Source organism: Capra hircus, chromosome 15, assembly GCF_001704415.2.
Source record: "Capra hircus breed San Clemente chromosome 15, ASM170441v1, whole genome shotgun sequence".
Lineage (NCBI taxonomy): Eukaryota > Metazoa > Chordata > Mammalia > Artiodactyla > Bovidae > Capra > Capra hircus.
The window spans coordinates 20778217-20794573 of record NC_030822.1 but is presented as its reverse complement, the minus strand read 5'-3'; the positions used below and the strand labels follow the sequence as shown (position 1 = coordinate 20794573).

The 16357-nt window shown below is 38.6% G+C and overlaps 1 protein-coding gene across 1 annotated transcript in view; it reads right to left on the bottom strand.

Annotated features, from left to right (window-relative positions):
* The window catches only part of DCDC1 (doublecortin domain containing 1), a 96815-nt gene that overhangs the window by 63701 nt on the left and 16757 nt on the right, over positions 1-16357 (bottom strand). Inside the window, exon 2 of the mRNA XM_005709613.3 lies at positions 3559-3863. Coding sequence (XP_005709670.2) covers positions 3559-3710 — 152 coding nt within the window. The 5' untranslated portion in view covers positions 3711-3863. The remainder of the gene's footprint in view (positions 1-3558; positions 3864-16357) is intronic.

Below are 16357 nucleotides of genomic sequence, written 5' to 3'. Positions count from 1 at the left end.
CAAAACCAATACAGCATTGTAAAGTAAAATAAAGTAAAAATAAAAATTAAACAAACAAACAAACAAAATAGCCAAGATAACTAAAATGACATAAAAAAGTGAGTAACTAGATTAAGCACTATTAGTTTCCTCGAAAGCAAGATTTGTCTGTGAATCAGCAACCTGATAATCTATAATAAGAAATTGTTGGCAATTCACTTATAAAACTGATTTAAGTCCTAATATAATGTACTAACAATAATTTGTCCTCTGGGGAACTAAAAGAGTTGATATTACACTCAGCTGCAACCCGGATTAAAAAAAAAAACAACACTACAACATTCTGTTATAAAAATCATGAAATTACATTCTTAGATGAGCATCAGCTAAAAATTACTAAAATATATGTGGGATAGAAAGAGATATTAATTGTGTAGACCATTCTGTTAGTTTTGTGATATACAATTTTGGGACTTCCCTGGCAGTCCAGTTTTTAAGACTTCACTTTCCAATGCGGGAGGTGCAGGTTAAATCCTTGGTTGGGGAGTTAAGATCCCACAAGCCTCACAGCCAAAACAGCAAGACATAAAACAGAAGCAATACCATAAACTAATTCAATGAAGACTTTAAAAATGGTCTACATAAAAAAATCTTTTCAAAAATGCAATTTTAATTTGGAGATTGTCCACTTTAAGCATTCAGAGACACCTTCCACAAATAAAGCAGAACTGCCCCTAGATACCTATTACCAATAAATAATTGATTCTGCTTCATGCTTCAAAGGTTGATACCCTGTACCAGGTCACCTGGGAATGCATCAGACTACAGCTGGGTAGGAAAAGTTCCCTATCATTTGCTTTCCTTGAAGTAACCACAAGAATGAAGGTAGACTTCTCCAGTCATCTGACCTTTTGGGGCCAAGTCATAAAATGGGAGGATCAGTCCTTCTTGGGCATGATATATTTAACTCACACTATTGATGATTAGTTTTCTTTTGGGGGGAAAGGCTCCTGACACAGCAGTTTTTCCTTTGTTACAAACAAATATAACGTAGAGTGACAGAGGCAAACCATTGTAAGAACACAAGAAAGAGAGAAAAGAAGGATAAGGTAAATGTAGTAAAAAGTAAACTAATACCACAGATAATAACATAAGAATAATGTGATTCATCACTGCATGGTTACAAGGAATGGATTTAATGTGGGCAGGTATTGTAAAAACGTACAATGTGTTAAATAGTGAAGAAAAGCACAGTCTCTGTTATATAAGTAAAGGAACAACAAATTGACTATACTTTAATAATTATTTCTCATAAAAGATCAAAAATATGGTGGAATAAAGGTGGCAAGGGAAAAAAGGATGAGACAAAAGAAGTTTTAACCTCAACTGAGGGGAAACGTCTTTACTCATAGAGAAAACTGCCTCTCTCTGATAATCATATAACTGCCAATGGATCTTAGTTACCATTAGCCTTTATGAACTTGACCCTTCAGGTTGAAATTGATCATTTTCTTTTCATAAAAGTAAAGGGCCTCTGGGCATTGTCTTTGATTTTCTATTCAATTGTCAAGAAGAGGGTTACTTCCAGGTATATCATATTCAAAGTTGATGGTAACAGACAATGGTGACAGAAAAGAAGTTAGGATCCAGACAAAGAAATAGAAGTACAATGAAACAAACTATTAAAAAAAGGTGGTAGGAAAAGTGTAATATGAAAAACAAAGACTGGCATATCAAAATAAAAAGGGCAAATAAAAAAAAAATTTAGAGACTCAGATAAAGAATAGAAAGAAACTGAATAAATAAAATTACAAGTTCTATAAAAGATATCACAAAAGACAGAATAAAAAGTAAACCTATTACTATTTTGGAAAGGGAACTTGGTAAAAATAAATTCTAAAGGCAATTTTTAAATGTGCAAACACACATTAGCATTGGCAATTGTATAAAGGACTACTTAAAAATCCTATTTAGAAATTTTTTTTCCATTGTCTTATTGGGAGGAACACTATCGTGAGAAACCTATGTCTCTACAATATAAGCACTGGGTAATGATTTCCTAAAAACCATCTAGCCATGTAGCTAGCACACTGCATCAGTGATCTCAAACATTGCTAACATGCACTCATAACTTAGAGGAATAAGGCAAAACAAAGGTTAGCTGAAAATCGATATTTCACTTTCACCTAAAAACTTAGTGACAGATTAAAAAGAAAATCAAACTCTTCAAAGATATAAATAGGAGATATCATATCTAAGGAGATTAACACAATCCCTAATTTAAGAATACTTTCTTCAATAGTTTCATAATCTATATTTCCTTTTAAATATAAAAACTATGGCATCACATTTAGCCAGACAACAGTTTATCAATACCTGACAGATACATTTTTGTTCTTTCACTTTCTTTTTTATTTTTTTAATATTTATTTATTTGGCTGCACCAGGTCTTATTTATGGTGGGACATTTCTTTTCTAAATTGCAGCAAGTGGGATCGAGTTCCCTGACCAGGGATTGAACTCAAACCCCCTGCACTGGGAGCATGGGGTCTTAGCCACTGGACTACCCGGAAAGTCTCTGTTCTTTCACTTTCTAATTGAGAAAAAAAAAAAACACAGGAAAAATATCTCTGTCTCCTCTGCTTTATATTTCTGTGAAGTGTGGTAGAGTACTGTAGTTAAGAGTTTTATCTGTGGAGTTAGAGCTATCTGGGTTCAAACTACCTTCTCTACTTACCCTGGTGGCTCAGACTCTAAAGAATCTGCCTGCAATGAGGGAGACCTGGGTCCAATACCTGGGTCAGGAAGATCCCCTGGAGAAGGAAATGGCAACCCACTCCAGTATTCCTGCCTGGAGAATCCCATGAACAGAGGAGCCTGGCAGGCTACAGTCCATGGGGTTGCAAAGAATCAGACAGGACTGAACAACTAACACACTTTCTTTACCTACCAGCTGTGTGATATTAATTAACCTCTCTAGGTCTTTGTTTCCTCATATATAAAATGGAGATGACTAAACTATTGTCTGCCTTACATTCCTCTCAAAGTTGTTTTGAGAACTAAATAAATATAACACAGGTTAAGCACTTAGCATGGTGACTGCTGCTGCTGCTGTGTCACTTCAGTCGTGTCCAACTGTGTGTGACCCCATAGATGGCAGCCCACCAGGCTCCTCTGTCCCTGGGACTCTCCAGGAAGAGTACTGGAGCAGGTTGCCATTGCCTTCTCCGAGCATGGTGACTGGCAAATAGCAAATACTGCCTGCCTTGCCATTACTGTTATCATCGCTATCCTACCTGTCCAAGTCAGGCTCTAGGAATAATTTATGTTTATTGCATCATCTATCTTTTTCATTCCCATAAAATAGAAAAACAAACAAACAAGCAAATGGATGGCTTCTAACCTAGGCAACAATCTTGGCAGCCCATCACATCTCCAAATTTTTATCAATACAGTCTTTACTATATACAGAGAATTTACATAAAAGAGCTAACCCTTTAAAGCACTTTTATCCCCATCAGAATCGTATAAGCTGCTGAAATAATAAGTAATAAAAAAGTTTAAGTTGCTGCTTCTTACCTTGGTAAGCCCTTTGAAATATCTTTGTAAGTTGACTGAATGGTATCCCCATTGAAGGTGTCTTCAGGATTGCTTTGCTGTGATATGTCTGTGACTTTAGTCAAGGATGATAAAGGAGACTGAGAAAGTACCACTCCGTGGTCTTCTGTCATTTTCAGCTCAAACTGAGGAAGAATGTTATTTAATGTAAGATGTAAAATCCTCCTGGATTATCAGTTGAGGCTGGGCATTAATCACAATTTACCTCCCATTATGTAGTGGTTGCTAAACGTGAAATCTCATTAGAAATGAGCAGAGATGAGAGCCTAAAGGAAGACAAAAACATGAATCTAAGTCTTTGATAAGTACAATACTATTTAAGAAAAAATGATAATTTTTTGCAAAGTATTTTAATTTTGCTATTTGCTAAAACATCGCTAGAGAAACTAGAGATCAAATTGCCAACATCATCAAAAGAGCAAGAGAGTTCACATTTATTTCTGCTTTATTGACTATACCAAAGCCTTTGACTATGTGGATCACAATAAACTGTGGAAAATTCTGAAAGAGATGGGAATACCAGACCATCTGACCTGCCTCTTGAGAAACCTGTATGCAGGTCAGGAAGCAACAGTTAGAACTGGACATGGAACAACAGACTGGTTCCAAACAGGAAAAGGAGTACATCAATGCTGTATATTGTCACCCTGCTTATTTAACTTATATGCAGAGTACATTATGAGAAATGCTGGACTGGAAGAAGCACAAGCTGGAATCAAGATTGTCAGGAGAAATATCAATAACTTCAGATATGCAGATGACACCACCCTTATGGCAGAAAGTGAAGAGGAACTAAAGAGCCTCTTGATGAAGGTGAAAGAGGAGAGTGATAAAGTTGGCTTAAGGCTCAACATTCAGAAAACTAAGATCATGGCATCTGGTCCTATCACTTCATGGCAAATAGATGGGGAAACAGTGGAAACAGTGGCTGACTTTATTTTTGGGGGGCTCCAAAATCACTGCAGATGGTGATTACAGCCATGAAATTAAAAGATGCTTACTCCTTGGAAAGAAAGTTATGACCAACCTAGATAGCATATTAAAGAGCAGAGACATTGCTTTGCCAACAAAGGTCCATCTAGTTAAGGCTATGGTTTTTCCAGTGGTCATGTATGAATGTGAGAGTTGGACTATAAAGAAAGCTGAGTGTCAAAGAATTGATGATTTAGAACTGCGGTGTTAGAGAAGACTCTTGAGAGTCCCTTGGACTGCAAGGAGATCCAACCAGTCCATCTTAAAGGAGATCAGTCCTGAATATTCATTGCAAGGACTGATGCTGAAACAAACTCCAATACTTTGGCCACCTGATGACTCATTTGTAAAGACCCTGATGCTGGGAAAGATTGAGGGCAGGAGGAGAAGGGAGTCACAGAGAACGAGATGGTTGGATGGCATCACTGACTCACGGACATGCTGCTGCTGCTAAGTTGCTGCAGTCGTGTCCGACTCTGTGCAACCCCATAGATGGCATCCCACCCGGCTCCTCTGTCCCTGGGATTCTCCAGCCAAGAATACTGGAGTGGGTTGCCATTTCCTTCTCCAATGCATGCATGTGTGCTAAGTCACTTCAGTCATGTCTGATCCTGTGCAACCCCATGGACTGCAGCCCACCAAGTTCCTCTGTCCACAGAATTCTCTAGGCAAGAGTACTGAAGTGGGTTGCCATTTCCTTCTTCACAAGGGACATGAGTTTGGGTAAACTCCGGGAGTTGCTGACGGACAGGAGGGCCTGGCGTGCTGTGGTTCATCAGGTTGCAAAGAGTTGGACATGACTGAGCGACTGAACTGAACTGAACTGAAAACATCGTTAATTACACAAATAACATGAGGAATATGTTATTGAAAAGTACACCACAGTGCCTTTTCTCTTTAACTTTTTGGAAGCTACCTTCCTCTTGATTCTGTTGGGAACTATGTGGCCATGCTTTCCTGGAAGTGTGTCCGAGGCAAGACAATCCAAGTACCTTCCCCAGACACAGGGGTTGCTAAGTCAGAGTTTAGTGCTCTCTTTTCTAGGCTTGCTAGTTTTAAGAACAATGTAAACTTCCACCACTGAAAATGACGCAAAAGCAGATGAAAGAAGAAATGAGAGAGATTCTTATGAATAGAAAGTAAATCATCTTGCAGAACAAAATCTCCTGAGTATTCTGGTATGTTTATTACATAATCCAATTATTAAAAAAATAAAAAATTTCACGGAACTACTCAAAAATACCTCTTAAAATATAGCAATAGTTTTCTGCAGTAAATGGGAATATTACAATCAAAATCTTCACTGAAAGAGGTAATCATTTTAGTGATGTTTATAGTTTCTTTTTTTCATGTGAAACACTTTCTGGATGCTTTTAGGTGGAATGAGTTATGTAAGTTTGAAATCATTACCATTATTAAATGCAATATTTCTTCTGTAATATCACTGTAAAAACAGTGTCATCCTCACTAAAAGCAGAATGTTTTAACTGGTTAAGTAGAATATGCAGACTATAAGAGGTTTCCAGATAACATTATAGCACATTACTAATTAAATGAGAACAAATTGTTAATTAGAAATTAAAGAAATAAAAATGTGTTAATTTTAATTTTATAGACACGAAGTACTATGGTATTTTAGCAGGGAACAGAAAAAGGCAATACTTTATGTTTTATTAACACATTTAGAGTTTATTCACTGATATACTGAAAAAAACATTATTTTTCTTTGTTTCCCATCCATTAACAATTTTACATGAACAAAAGTTCTCCTCTCATATGCCTAGATCTGCTCTTCTACTGTTTTTTTTTTTTCTTGTTTTAAAGCATTGAAAATCCCAGTGGTTATGAGCCCAGGCACTGGAGCCACAGTGTCTGTGTTTACCTTCTTGTTGCCCATTTACTGGATGTGACACTTTGGACAAGTCATATAACCTCTCTGTGCATCAGTTTCATTATCTGTAAAGTGGGGTTAAGAATAGTAGCCACTTTATACAGTCGATGCACTTGGCACACAGTAGGTACCAAGTGTCAGCTGTTAAAGAGGAGAGGCTTGATAGTCTTCAAGTCAGGGCACTGAGTACCAATAACTGACATGGAGACTTTCCAAGGGGCACACAAGTGTGGATAGTTTCAGGCAAACCAACTTCCAGGTCTTTGGCCTCCATATATATGCCTTCCTAAAATGTATAGACATATCACTTCATGGCAAATAGAAGGGGAAACAGTGGAAACAGTGTCATACTTTCTTTTGGGGGACTCCAAAATCACTGCAGATGGTGACTGCAGCCATGTAATTAAAAGACGCTCACTCCTTTGAAAGAAAGTTATGACCAACCTAAATAGCATATTAAAAAGCAGAGACATTACTTTGACAACAAAGGTCCATCTAGTCAAGGCTATGGTTTTTCCAGTAGTCATGTACGGATGTGAGAATTGGACTGTGAAGAAAGCTGAGTGTCGAAGAACTGATGCTTTTGAACTGTGGTGTTGGAGAAGACTCTTGAGAGTCCCTTGGACTGCAAGGAGATCCAACCAGTATATTCTAAAAGAGATCAGTCCTGGGTGTTCTTTGGAAGGACTGATGCTAAAGCTGAAACTCCAGTGCTTTGGACACCTCATGCAAAGAGTTGACTCATTGGAAAAGACCCTGATGCTGGGAGGGATTGGGGGCATGCGGAGAAGGGGACGACAGAAGATGAGATGGCTGGCTGGCATCACTGACTCGATGGACATGAGTTTGAGTGAACTCCAGGAGTTGGTGATGGACAGGGAGGCCTGGCGTGCTGCAATTCATGGGGTCCCAAAGAGTCGGACACGACTGAGTGACTGAACTGAACTGAACTGATACATATATATGTAAAACTGAATAATTTTGCTATATACCTAAAATTAACACAGTATTGTAGATTAACTATACTTCAATTAAAAAAAAGGAACTGAGTGGAAATAAGTTTAAGGAGAAATAAGAAAGATATAACATTTTTAGCTGTTGAAGAAGAGCTTCTTAATATTTTTACTGTTTTAAAATCCCAGTAGCATTCAGGCCATGAACATGTGACATACTGTCATGCCTGAAAACAAGGAAGCTATTAAAGCCAAGTGGGGCATGCCGAAGGGACATGCGGGCCAATTTGAAGGGGCACGGGGTAAAGATGGGGCACTCTGAACGCTGAATAAAATAAAAGGAAAAGATCAAGACTTCCCTGGTGGTCTGGTGGTTAAGACTGCAGGCTTCCACAGCAGGGGGCACAGGTTCAGTCTCTGGTTGGGAGAGCTAGGATCCCACATGCCACATGGCTTTTACTTCAGTCATAGAAGACTGAAACATTCAGTTCAGTTCAGTTCAGTCGCACAGTCATGTCCAACTCTTTGCGACCCCATGAATCGAAGCACGCCAGGCCTCCCTGTCCATCATCAACTCCCAGAGTTCACTCAAACTCATGTCCATCGAGTCAGTGATGCTATCCAGCCATCTCATCCTCTGTCGTCCCTTTCTCCTCCTGCTCCCAATCCCTCCCAGCATCAGGGTCTTTTCCAATGAGTCAACTCTTTGCATGAGGTGGCCAAAGTACTGGAGTTTCAGCTTTAGCATCAGTCCTTCCAATGAACACCCAGGACCGATCTCCTTTAGAATGGACTGGTTGGATCTCCTTGCAGTCCAAGCAACTCTCAAGAGTCTTCTCCAACACCACAGTTCAAAAGCATCAATTCTTTGGTGCTCAGCTTTCTTCACAGTCCAACTCTCACATCCATACATGACCACTGGAAAAACCATAGCCTTGACTAGACGGACCTTTGTTGGCAAAGTAATGTCTCTGTTTTATAATATGCTATCTAGTTTGGTCATAACTTAAATGTATAAAAATCCATGATTACCTAATAATACTGAAAGAAAAGTTTTATAACCTTATTGATTCACCATTCACCTTTGTTGCTTGCTAGGGCACTAATTTATTATTCTGAAAAATAATAAATATAGTTTTTCTCATTTCCTAAAGGGCTTCCCTGGTGGCTCATAAGGTAAAGAAACTGCCTGCAATGGAGGAGACCCAGATTCGATCCCTAGGTCGGGAAGATTCCCTGAAGAAGGGAATAGCAGCTACCCACTCCAGTATTCTTGCCTGGAGAATTCCATGGACAGAAGATCCTGGCAGCCTGCAATATATGGGATTTCCTATAGTGGGCTATAATTCTGGATAACCAAATAGATGATGAGAGAAAATTCTTTTTCATAGTTAATACATGTAGATGGAATAAAAGAATTAGCAACTCATCATATTGCAAACCATAATGAAATAGTGGGTCCAGATAATGTTTGTCCAGGTAATGTTTGTCATTATTAGATAAAGAGTGATGGGAAATTTATAATAGATGAATCTGACTGATATCATTTATGCCACTGAAACATATTAATATGTCATTAAAGTAAAATAACCAGAAATTGTTTCTCCTTATGTGAGTTCAGTGAGATTATAAGTACAGGAAAATCTATAAAACATTCATTCATGCTACAAACACTGAAGTAATCAAGTTCTTAGATCTAACTTCTAGTTTGTGAGAAATAGGGGAGGGTAGAGAAACATGTTAAATGATATAGCACAGAGAATAAGAGGAGGGGAAGAATGTTACAAAAGAAAAGAGACTTAAGAATTGTATCAACCAAATACAATGTATAAATCTTGTTTAGATCCTGATTTGAACAAACCAACTTTAATAAGACAGACATTTTTGAGGCAACTGGTGATATCTGAACACAAACTGGATACTATTGGCATTAAGGTTATTTTATTGGATATGGATAAAAGGTATTGTTATAATAAATATCTGTTAGAGATACAAACCAAACTGTTTTTAAACAAAGTATTATTCAGGTTTGCTCTAAAATACTGTAGGAAGAAAAGTGAAATAGAGTATAGATAAGAATGGCAGATGTTAACGGCTATTTATGTTGGATAAAGAATACATGGGAGTTTATTATTTTTCCTTTTGTGTTTGAAAATGTTCATAAAATGTTTCTTAAAAACCATATGGAACTTATATTTTATTGGATATGTTTAAAAGACTAATGTAATAGTTTTATTTTAAAATGTCAGCATTCATAGTACACCAAAAATTACATCTTTTCCAACTATTTAAGCTTATAATGGTAAATTTTAAATGTCAACTTAAAAATGTGCATGGGAATATATAAGCAAAGCTATTTAAAGGTCACTATTAGAGCCACTAAGTACCTCTGACTTCGGCTTTGAGCAAGGAGAGAATGTAAATAGGACAGAGCTGACACAGACACCCTCCTACTCTTCTTCCCAGGTAAACTGGGATTTGCTCAGTTTTCCTGGGTTTGCTTACAAAGGGCCCATTCCAGAGGCGAGAGACTGGTCCTCTTAATTCCTTCATTGTGGACAAAGTGCTTATGATTGCCATGGAATCACCATAATTTAACACTTCTTTCACAGCTTGTTATTAGTCCTCAGCCAGATAGTGATGATCAGATGCATTTGCTTAAAATCTCAGGCTGTGAGAGAGGATCACTGAAGTTCAAAGTGAAGAGTACTGCCAAGTGGAAAATTATCTTGATATAAGGGTAGCTGCTGAACACATTACTGAGCAAGCTAACCAGGAGGGCTCACAGCCCAAATTAAAATGCTCTATTCACACAATTTACTAAAAAAAATTTAAAACATACAGTGATAAGCAAGGGGAAAGAAAGCAGCCAAGTCAACATACTTAAGACAGGGTATGAGTTGCCCCAGTCACACTGTCCAAACCTTGTTCTTTCTGCCCATATCAGCCTTCCCCATGATGGTGTGCTATGGAAACCAGAGGGATATGAGCCAGGGGCCCAGACAGAAGGTACCAAGGAATAATGGGAGAGACATAGAGGCAGTTGTGCCTCGTCAAAGCTATAGCTTGCGAATTAAGTTTGTGAAGAGCTACAGGTTTTATTTGTATTTCTTGGGCATAGCTCTTTGGGCCAAAATGGGACCATATTTGATGTTATTGGGCGGTGGGCAGGTTAGGGATGACACCACAATCAGCCCTGAATTGGCAAGGTCATGACTTAGGCTGCCTCCCTGTTGAATAAAACTTGTCTATTCTATCATATATGTCATTTGGTCTATTTATCTTGGCATGTTTTATAGGTTACTAACTTCCGTCTAGTCAAGGCTATGGTTTCTCCAGTAGTCATGTATGGATGTGGGAGTTGGACTGTGAAGAAGGCTGAGCACCAAAGAATTGATGCTTTTGAACTGTGGTATTGGAGAAGACTCTTGAGAGCCCCTTGGACTGCAAGGAGATTCAACCAGTCGATTCTGAAAGAGATCGGTCCTGGGTGTTCATTGGAAGGACTGATGCTAAAGCTAAAACTCCAGTACTTTGGCCACCTCATGCGAAGAGGTCACTCATTGGAAAAGACTCTGATGCTGGGAGGGATTGGGGGCAGGCGGAGAAGGGGACGACAGAGGATGAGATGGCTGGATGGCATCACTGACTTGATGGACGTGAATCTGAGTGAACTCTGGAAGTTGGTGATGGACAGGGAGGCCTGGCGTGCTGCGATTCATGGGGTCGCAAAGAGTCGGACAAGACTGTGCAACTGAACTGAACTTGATTACTATGTAACATTTAGCACATATTATGAATCCTGCCTTTCTTTCTTAACTACTGACTTATACATATCTATAATTTTTTGGCATGGATGAAAGATCTTAGTTCCCAACCAGGGATTGAACCATGTGCCCTGCAGTGGAAGCAAGGATTCTTAACCACAAGACCACCAGGGAAGTCTCACATATCTATACTTAATAGTCTATGAATCCCATCTGTACTTCATAAGCTATTAGCTTACTTACTACCTATGCTCAACATTTCTTCTGTTTCATTATATCATTTTTTAAATCTTATACAGCTGAATTGAATATTCAAACTCACATTATATGGTGCCTTCTATAATAGTAGGCTAGATATACTGAGAGCAGTGAAAGAACCACACAAGAAAACAAGAAAAGACAAGAAATGTGGGACTGCCATCATCTGAAAAGGCTGTAGGGTTTTTTTTTTTTTTTTTACAATTACAGCCTGGTTGCAAGATACAAGGTTAATATACAAAAGTTAATTGCAAACAAGGAGAATTTGAAATTAGAAACATTTGCCCACTACTCAAAAAAAAAATTAAATACTGAGGTATAAATCTAACAAAATATTTATAAGATCTATATGAGGAAAACTACAAAAGCCCAGAAATAGACCCACATAAAGTTTGACAAAGGAGAACAATGGCACAAAGATAGTCTTTTCAACTAATTGTTCCGGAACAGTGGCCCATACACATGCATTAAAAAAAAAAAAAATGAGAGAGAGAGAATCTAAACACAGACCTCATACCCTTCACATAAATTAGCTCAAAATGAATCACAAAACTAAATGTAAAACAGAACTATAACACTCTTACAAGATAACACAGAAGATAACCTAGATGACCTTGGGTATGTCAATGACTTCTTAGATACAACACCAAGGCATGATCCATGAAAGAAATAACCAATCCACCACATTTCATTAAAATTAAAAACTTCTGCTCTGTGAAAGACAAAAGAAAAGAAGAAGAGTCACATACTGGGAGAAAATATTTGCAACCAGACATGTCTGATAAATGAATATCATCCAAAATTTACAAAGAACTCTTAGAACTCAACAATAAGAAAACAAACAGCCTGATTTAAAAATGGGCCAAAGACCTTCACAGAAACCTGAGCAAAGAAAACATACAGATGGCAAATAAGGACATGACAAGGTGCTTCACATTATCTATCAGCAGGCAGATGCGCATTAAAATGACACCGAGATACCACTGCACACCTGTTAGAACGGCCAAAATCCTGCGAAGCAACAGGAACTGTCCTTCACTGTTGGTGGGAATGCAAAACAGTCCAGCCACACTGGAAGAGCTGGGTGGTTTCTTACAAAACTAAACACACTCTTACCATAATGACTCAGAAATCATGCTTCTTGATATTTATCTAAATAATGTGAAAACTTAAGTCCACACAGAAGGCTGCACTTGGATGTTTATAGCAGCTTTCTTCATAACTGCCAAAACTTGGAAGCAACCAAGATGTCGTTCAGTAGGTGAACAGATAAGCAAACTATGGTCTATCTAGGTAATGAAATATTATTCAGCACTAAAAAAAAAAAAACAAAATGAGCTATGATGCCATGAAAAGATACGGAGGGATCTTAAATGAGTATTCAAGTGAAAGATGCACCATATGATTCCAACTACTGACATTCTGGAAATGTCAAATAGCAAATGGCAAAACTGTGGAGACCTTAAAAAAACAGTAATTGCCAGGGGTCGGAGGTGTGGTGACAGAAATGAATACATGGAGCATGAGATTTCTATGAAAAATACTCTGTATAATACCATAATTGACAGGTACATGCCATTATACATTTGTCTAAACCATAGAATTGAACACCATGAATGAACCCTAATGTAAACTATAGACTCTTAATGATTATGATATGTCAATATAAGTTTATCAATTGTAATAAATGTACCACTCTCCTGGTGCATATTTATAAAGGAGGAGGCTATGTACAGGTCATGGGTAGGGGTTACTTGATAAATCTCTGTACCTTTCCCTCAGTTTTGCTGTAATCTTAAACTGCTCTAAAAGAATAAGTCCAGTTTTTAGAGAAGACTTCAGAAGGTCATTGTTCTGCAGTTTCCAGCACAGAGAACCAGTACATATTTGATGGGAGAAGAGTCAGAGGTAGCTACTAAAGACCAGTCCTAAGTAACACCTATTTGGAAATCCTTAAGGCAGACTTTTTAGCCATATTGCTCCAAGTCAGAATGTATCTATCTATTGAGGAGTAATGTACTATTCCAGCAGCAATGTTTCATGTTTCCTGCTCTCTGATTTGGCCATACTGATTTAATTGCCATTCAATTTAGTTCAGTCACTCAGTCAGTGTCCGACTCTTTGCGACCCCATGGACTGCAGCATGCCAGGCTTCCCTGTCCATCACCTCCTCCCGGAGCTTGCTCAAACTCATGTCCATCAAGTCGGTGATGCCATCCAACCATCTCATCCTCTGTCATCTCCTTCTCCTCCTGCCTTCAATCTTTCCAGGCATCAGAGTCTTTTCTAAGAGGTCAGTTCTTCACATCAGGTGGCCAAAGTATTGAAGTTTCAGTTTCAGCATCGGTCCTTCCAATGAATATTCAGGACTAATTTCCTTTAGGATTGACTGGTTTGATCTCCTTGCAGTCCAAGGGACTCTCAGGAGTCTTCTCCAACAACACAGTTCAAAAGCATCAATTCTTCGGTGCTCAGTTTTCTTCATAGTCCAACTCTCACATTCATACATGACTACTAGAAAAACCATAGCTTTGACTGCTGCTACTGCTAAGTCGCTTCAGTCATGTCCGACTCTGTGCGACCCAATAGATGGCAGCCCACCAGGCTCCCCCATCCCTGGGATTCTCCAGGCAAGAACACTGGAGTGGGTTGCCATTTCCTTCTCCAATGCACGAAAGTGAAAAGTGAAAGTGAAGTCACTCAGTTGTGTCCGACTCTTAGCGACCCCATGGACTGCAGCCTACCAGGCTCCTCCATCCAGGGGATTTTCCAGGCAAGAGTACTGGAGTGGGGTGACACTGCCTTCTCTAGACGGACCTTTATCAGCAAAGAATGTCTCTGCTTTTTAATATGCTGTCCAGATCTGTCATAGCTCTTCTTCTAAGAAACAAGCGTCTATTAATTTCATGGCTGCAGTCACTAGCTGCAGTGATTTTAGAGCCCAAGAAAATAGTCTCTCACTGTTCCATTGTTTCCCCATCTGTTTGCCATGAAGTGATGGGACCAGATGCTATGATCTTAGTCTTTTGAAAGTTGAGTTTTAAGCCAGCTTTTTCACTCCCCCCTTTCACTTTCATCAAGAGGTTCTTTAATTCTTTTTCACTTTCTCCCTTAAGGGTGGTGTCATCTGTGTATTTTAGGTTACTGATATTTCTCCCAGAAATCTTGATTCCAGCTTGTGCTTCATCCAGCCCTGCATTTTGCATGATGCACTCTGCATATAAATTAAATAAGCAGGGTGACAATATACAGCCTTGATGTACTCCTTTCCCAGTTTGGAACCAGTTCGTTGTTCCATGTCTGGTTCTAACTGTTGCTTCTTGACCTGCATACAGACTTCTCAGGAGGCAGGTAATGTGGTCTGGCATTCCCATCTCTAAGAATTTTCCACAGTTTCTTGTGATCCACACAGTCTAAGGCTTTGGCGTAGTCAATAAAGCAGAAGTAGATGTTTTTCTGAAACTCTCCTGCCTTTTCTAAGATCCAATGGCTGTTGGCAATTTGTTCTCTGGTTCCTCTGCCTTTTCTAAATCCAGCTTGAACATCTGGAAGTTCTCAGTTCACATACTGTTGAAGTCTGGCTTGGAGGATTTTGAGTATTACTTTGCTAGTGTGTGAGATGAGGCTAGTTGCCATTAGTCTCCCTCCAAAGCTGAAACAATGTCTCCAAACCACAGTAGAAGCCATTACATCCTGCTGTTGCACCCTCAGATCTATAAGATATTATCAATGTAGATAATGACCTTGGTTCAGGAGATCATGTAAGTTGCTGCTATACTCAAGCTTAATAGGAGACACCTGGAAGGCCACCCTTTCAGATATCTCATTTGATCACTGCAGATGGTGACTGCAGCCATGAAATTAAAAGACACCTGCTCCTTGGAAAAAAAGCTATGACCAACCTAGACAGCATATTAAAAAGCAGAGACATTACTTTGCCAAAAGTCCATCTAGTCAAAGCTATGGTTTTTCCAGTAGTAGTGCATGGATGTTAGAGTTGGACTATAAGGAAAGCTGAGCACTTAAGAATTGATGCTTTTGAACTGTGGTGTTGAAGACTCTTGAGAGTCCCTTGGTTGGCAAGGAGATCCACCCAGTCAATCCTAAAGGAAATCAGTCTGAATATTCATTGCAAGGACTAATGTTGAAGCTGAAACCCCAATACTGTGGCCACCAGATGCAAAGAACTAAGTTCTTAGAAAAGACCCTGATGCTGGGAAAGATTGAAGGCAGGAGGAAAAGGGGATGACAGAGGATGAGATGGTTGGATGGCATCACCGACTCAATGGACATGAGTTTGAGTAAGCTCCAGGAGTTGGTGATGGACAGGGAAGCCTGGCATACTGCAGTCCATGGGGTCGCAAAAGAGTTGGACACGACTAAGCGACCTAACTGAACAGAAGGCTATCAGAAATATGGTTAGTAGAGCAGTTCTTGTAAATTCTTATCATATTATTATCACTATTGTTATGATAAATAAAATATAAACAAGGCATCCTGGTGGCCTTCCAAATATGTTTTCCCTAATGCTACTTTTCTAATTCCTGATCCTATCATCTATTCATTCAATCATCAAATATTTGTTAAGCACCAACTATTTCCAGAGTTAAAAAAAAAGAGACAATGAATTCAGTGTTGAATGAGACAGTATTGCTCCTTCACTAGCTGAATTTTTATTATAATTAATGTACTCAATTTTAATTAACTTTTTATATTAAAAACAATTTGAATGATGATAACTGTAGTTATTACAGAAATCCCCACATTAAAATTGGAAAGAGAAGTATAGAAAATAAAATTCCTTACAATCTCCTACCCTTGGGAGTTAGCCACCATTATAACTTTTCAGTATTTGTTTTCTGATTTTTGTCAATGACTTTACAGAGATATAGACTTCTCTTTAAACAAAAATTTGACTG